The following is a 6,000-nucleotide window of genomic DNA, read 5'->3' on the forward strand; positions in this document are numbered from 1 at the left end:
TAGGTAATAAGTTTAAGTTCTCATTCCAATGTGCTTCAAACCTTGGATAAGATTGTCCTGCTTTAAGAAGATCTCTCTTAATCTGCTTTGTCCGCAAGGATTATACTTAAGATTGAACTTGTCAAATCTATGGAAGGTACTCTTGTCAGCATGCACATCCAATAGATCAACATTCAGATCATGCCTGCCATGCAATTGCAAATATGAGTTGAGAAGAGACATTTTCTATATCCGAAACAAACAAGAAAAATCAACAAATCCACAAGAACGAATACCCTGTCAAATCTAAACTCTCAAAAACTTCCCTAAGTGTGAGATACTTCCCATCTCGGAATATGACAACCTGAAAAGTAGAAACCATGAGAAAAAGCATCCAAAAAAAGAAAGAATATAACAGTTTTTGGAAGCAAAAGCAAAGCAGAATCTTACCTTTATTATCATTGAAGTAAAATGGCTAAAGCCTAGCAAATAAGCAACAGAATAAAATATTCAAATGAAAGACTGATCCTACCTCATCAGGTTCTTTTCTGAGCTTAGACTTGATGAAGCGCAGGAGGTGCTTCTGGTTCATGCAGGCAGAATGATGCACATGTGTATCAACCTTTCTAATATTGTAGAAATCGCGATGTGGTGCACTCTTCTGAGCCAGAAACTCCCGATCTGCATTTACTAACAGATGAAGGCGGAATTTCTGTATAGTGTTCAGTTATAAGTTATAAACACAGGCCAATATGAATAACACAATGTAAAAGTAGAAAGGAAGTTTGAAAAACACCACCTCCTCAAGAAATCTTAATCGATGATGACATGAAGATCGAACATTTCCAATAGCCATAATTCTTAGAATATGATGCATATCAGTGAAAAATGTTGTTGAACTTGCAACAGGGAAAAGATCCACAGTGTCTGAAAGAAAATTAAAAATAAAAATAAAAATGAGAGAGAGAAAGAGAGAGGGAGAGAGAAGATTCTCACATTTGATGAACTAAGCAACTAAACTTATATCAGCCCAATGATTAAGAACTACATAATGAATTTTTATTTGCACTGTAGTATGAATTCCTTGCAGGTCTTAGTTCTCACCATTTTTGCTCGCATAAACATGTACAACTCCATCTTCCATCCCGAAGTGATGCTGCTTGGAAAATGGAAGAAACAGCATTAAACAGAAGCTTAAAAGAAAAGTGACTGACTTTAATTGACTGCCAGAGAATTCAAATAGATTCTTTGTGCAGCAAGACAATTACAGGCAAGCAAAGGAAAACTCACAGTAGTTGTCTCAACAAGGTCAAAGTGAAATGGATCACTGCTTGTCTCCAGTGCAGTACTTCCTAGCTCTGTTACCTTCTCCCATGGAGCAACTTTTTCCCTGTAAACGTAGGTATCCCGCAAATCTAAACATCCACGAATCATCTCCAGTACTTCCTCCTCTTCTACATTTGTTGATTCTGAATTCAGATGTTTTGACAAGGAAAGAACAATGAATCAAGTACATGTAGCCCTTTATTCATACAACATGATTAAAACAAGCATACACCCATTTTGCTTGACAGTGTGAAAAACTAATAAAATACCAAAAGCTAATTGCTTTTTTCAAATAAAATTAGGATGATACAGAGACATATAATTGAAATGCAGAAATATGTTGACACCATCAATACACTACTCAACCAACCATGAAGTCAATAAACTCTAATGTCAAAAGAATTTGGAGGCAATAAGGGCCAGATGAAAATATCCAGTGAAACTCTTTCAGAATAAGAAGTCTAAATACCCTGCACTATGGTTCTCAGTGGTGAAATGGTGTTGGCAGAAATAGGCCTAGTTCCCAAAATGTTCCCTGAAGCTGTGTCCATCTTTCCATTGACATGCAGATCTACACCAACATTTGATTCAGTTTTGGTTCCTCTGCATTTCTGATCTTGAAAACAGTTGCCATTATCAACTTTAAAGGGAAGGAGAGTTGAATTCTGAACGTTTGAATTTAAATCCTGCAAATCCAGCAACAACCAATAAATGTGATTCTTTCTGACACTGTTTCTTAACTGTTCTGGAAGAAACACTTCTGTTACAAAACTCAGCTCCTACCAAGCAATAGATTCTTACACAATCCTAAATGAATGGATCACTCATCACCCCAATTTTAACTTGGGACTAACAGCATTCAAAGTTAAGATCTAGTAGGCAATAAAGAATAAACAAATTATTGCAGTAACCTATAGTCTGTTATCTGCTAAATAATTATTACAGTTTTCACATTTAAGACCACAGTAACATTGATTTACTTCTTTTTTCTTATATGCAGAGTAGAAATTTAAATTAAAAGGCACTAAACAAGAAAAGGGCACACCCTGCAATGACAGAAGTTACACACGGTGCGCCAAACATCATAAACAAAGCAAGACAACAGCTGAAGCCAAAAAGCTGCTCTCAATGTTTGATTAGAGCACTACATAACTTCAAAAATCTTATGATTCCAGTCTGAGAATGTGTCAAAACAAGTACAGTAGAACTTCTTCCTTTTTTTCTTTTCTTTTTTTTAATAACCAAGTAATCTTCCATGGCCAAGCCCTTCAAACTCTCCATGGGGACCCAAACCCTGGAATGCTAATTGCGCCTGCCAAAAGTATAGTAGTAAAGCTATTCTTCACATCTTTGCAGGTGTCTTATTACAAAACCATCATGCCAGTGAAGCAAGGAAACCTTAACTGACTGCAAGAGCACCCAAACAATCACAAATAAAGATAACAAAAAGATGCCACATGTTGCAAGCTTTCCCTAGTAGATGAGAAAATGGCTCACAAAGTTCAACCAGTTAACATCAATCTCTCATCATATGGATGATGGTGGCCAAAATCTTCTTCAATACAGCCTCCCAAACAAAGAATTCAGCCCTGAAACCCATAGACTTACACCACAGTGAAGGTTCCAAAACCACTGAAAATGATGACTTGCAAAAGGACTTCAAGGGGAGGCAGCCATTATTTGCACACCTTCATACCATAGCTAACTCAAACATCCACTGAATGGATACTCTAAAGAAACAACTCCACCATCCCCAACTCCCAATCATGAAAACGCATCTTAGGCCAAGGGTGCCAATGATCCTTCCACCCTCCTCAGCCCGTAAAGCCACAAACCAAGCATTATCATGGGTTGCAATGCTGAACAAAGATGGGCACGAATCTTTCTACAGCAAATCACCACACAGCACATCGAGCCAAAACTTTGACCTGAGACCATCTCCCACCTGGTACTTGCTCTGGAACAAAAATCACTCTACCCTCCTCTAATGGCTTTCAAAATGAAGAACTCATAAAAAAAATAAAAACAAAAACAAAAATAAAATTCCCTAACCAAATGATTGTAGGGCCTTTTTTAAGCTCAACACATCTAAAACTTCACATCACTGTCTAAAACTAGTAGCATCTGCATCTCAAATTTGCATGGGATTACATTCTAAATTTGGTCTACTAGCTAAAAAACTCCCAATATTAAACATAACATGATGAGAATCTTGATTTGAGAATATGAAATATGAAAGAAGAAGCTAGAACCACACATACATTAATACCCATAAAATCAACTGAATGATTAATGTCTGGATAGTTGAAAAAAGTGTCCTCTCCAATTACAAGTTCCGTTCCTTCCTCATCGGAATCCCCTGCACTGTCAAATGCATTGCCTCCCAGAGATCTTGGAGTCATTAGCCTACTAACAGGTGCCACCCTCACATTGGAACCAGAGTGGCTAGCAGAGAGATGCTCTTCTGCACAAATCAACACAAAAAGAAACTTCAATACACCATCTTATGCACCTACAGCCAAAAAGAGAGAAAAAAAAATGCAAAAAGCTTCTTCACCTTATTTTCTTAAGAAACCTAGCAAGAAGATGCATCTTCACCTTATTTTCTAAAAATTCTCACAAGAAGATGCATGTCACTAAGAAAATGAATTTTAAGCCATTAGATTCCTGCATGCCTCAATTAAGAACCTTAATGGAAGATTGAATTTCAATAGCCAAGTTTCCACAATCATTTCTCCAACGTACTGGAAATTCGCTTTTAGAATCACACAATCAGGATTTATATGGTAGCTGTTAAATATCACATTCTTAAGCAATCTGTTCACTTTGATCATTACCCGAGAGCACCAGAAACATCGAACCTGGACAGTGCACGTTGCATCTCTTAATATAGAGGACTGCGTCCCCCTGTTCACTAGTGCGAAACAATTTGATCGATTCCATTGTTACAGAGGATCCAATCATTTGATCTACCTTAGAATCTCAATACTATTAACTTCAATATCAGATTTCTATCCACTGACTCGCAGACAACAGTGAAGCACTGCCGCTAAATTAGCATATAAAAACAAGCAAAGTACATACCGTCTTTTGGAGCCGTTTGAAGCGGTGGCAGTCCAGAGGGAATGGAGTTGAGTTTATCAAAGTGACAAGAGGAAAAATCTTGGACGGAGAAAGGCTCTGGAGGATCAAAATTAGATTCTTCATCGAACCAAGAACTGTCCAAAACGGCATTGGGCAAGGAAGACGAGACTCTTCTACAGCAAAGTGCGGCCTTATCCAAAGACCTAGATGGACCCCGTCCCCGCATTTTGCGATTAGTCTCAACCTCTGCCTCAGCGTCGTCGCAGTCACCTCGCTCTCCTCCGCCGTGGTCATCGGCCTTGGCAGGGCCTCCGCGGCGGATGTCGATAAGGCGGTGGAGAACCTGATCGACGCTGCGCTTGTGAACGTAGAAGGCGGAGATAGCCATCAGCGATGCTCCGACCAGCGCCGCCATCGCCATGTGGAGAGGGAATGCCGACGATGAGGACGACGAGGACGACGACCCAGGATCCATCGGAACGGAGAATTCGATAAAACCCTTGAGTTCGGTTTGCTTGAAAACGCTGCGTTTCGGCTGTGTATAGCGAAGTGAGGTTTCGGCGATCATACGGCTCTGTGGCGCTAATGCCTAATGGTGCTATGGGGTGTCCGGGAAAGTCATATTTATACGCCCACCAGTACCATGTTTTGCTACTAGTGCGATCCACCTCCATCTCATAGAGTAAGGACTTGACCTTAATAAATCTGCATTAGTTGTTTGAGTTATTTACCAATAACTCCTTAAAAGCAATAGTCATCGTAAAACAGCCCACAGTTAACGAGGGTACTACCATGATAAAATTGAAACCTCGAGCTCGAGGACGTAGTTATTCGATAAAAAAACTCACTTGTCATATAACTATTGTATTGAAAGATACAACTTTATATAAAAAATATGTCGTAGAAAACCCCACTACTATACTCAAGTGTTTAAAAAAAACCGGATGGATATATAAAAAGAAGTCTATAGATATTATGTGTCATAATATGTATAGTAGTGGGGGAGTATGATGCTCTAGGTTTCGTCCTAGCTTTGCTTTCTCGATCTTCTTCTCCTAACTAGCTGTCTAATCGACTGGCTAAGGGTCTTCGACCTTTATAACGTAAGCATTGGAAGGAATTCCTTTATAACGTAAGCATTTTCGTTGCTTGTTTTCTTTTGTGCCAAACCCACTAACTTTTCACTTGTCACATTTTTTATTCAGATTTTTTTTTCATTTTATTTATATTAAAATCATAGTATTTATGAAGAGACTCACTTTTTATTGTAAAAAAATTGATTTATTGAAAATTGGAGTAACCATTTATTTGAAATAAAATTCATTTGTGTTTAAGAAAAAACATATTTACAAAAACTAAGTCTCGATTCAAGATAAGTTACTTATTAAAAATGTATCAAAAGAATAACATCCTTCTAAACCATAAAAACGTTTTTATTAAGAAAAAACACTACAATAATTAATTAATCAATCAATAATAGAATGATATAAATAAATGTAGAGCAAAACAATTATTAAAACAAATCACATAGACATAAAATGAATGACAAAAGAATAGCTCAAAGTAATTTATTAAATTGATTTTAAAAAATATTTGATTATTTTAAAGATT

The 6,000-nt window shown here is 37.5% G+C and overlaps 1 protein-coding gene across 3 annotated transcripts in view; it reads right to left on the reverse strand.

Moving 5' to 3' along the window:
• The window catches only part of LOC117911947 (probable AMP deaminase), a 28,094-nt gene extending 23,095 nt beyond the window's left edge, over window positions 1–4,999 (reverse strand). The window contains exons 1-9 of one of the 3 annotated variants that reach the window (XM_034826366.1): window positions 4,390–4,995; window positions 3,567–3,769; window positions 1,775–1,991; window positions 1,270–1,433; window positions 1,084–1,135; window positions 779–906; window positions 512–691; window positions 276–343; window positions 42–184 (exon numbers count right to left, since the gene is read on the reverse strand). In XM_034826366.1, coding sequence (XP_034682257.1) covers window positions 42–184; window positions 276–343; window positions 512–691; window positions 779–906; window positions 1,084–1,135; window positions 1,270–1,433; window positions 1,775–1,991; window positions 3,567–3,769; window positions 4,390–4,957 — 1,723 coding nt within the window. In that variant the 5' untranslated portion in view covers window positions 4,958–4,995. Of the gene's footprint in view, window positions 1–41; window positions 185–275; window positions 344–511; window positions 692–778; window positions 907–1,083; window positions 1,136–1,269; window positions 1,449–1,774; window positions 1,992–3,566; window positions 3,770–4,389 lie in introns of all 3 variants that reach the window. The other 2 variants (XM_034826365.1, XM_034826369.1) reach the window with 2 other exon arrangements.
• Window positions 5,000–6,000: the final 1,001 nt, after the last annotated feature.

Source organism: Vitis riparia, chromosome 1 (assembly GCF_004353265.1).
Source record: "Vitis riparia cultivar Riparia Gloire de Montpellier isolate 1030 chromosome 1, EGFV_Vit.rip_1.0, whole genome shotgun sequence".
Classification (NCBI taxonomy): Eukaryota; Viridiplantae; Streptophyta; class Magnoliopsida; order Vitales; family Vitaceae; genus Vitis; species Vitis riparia.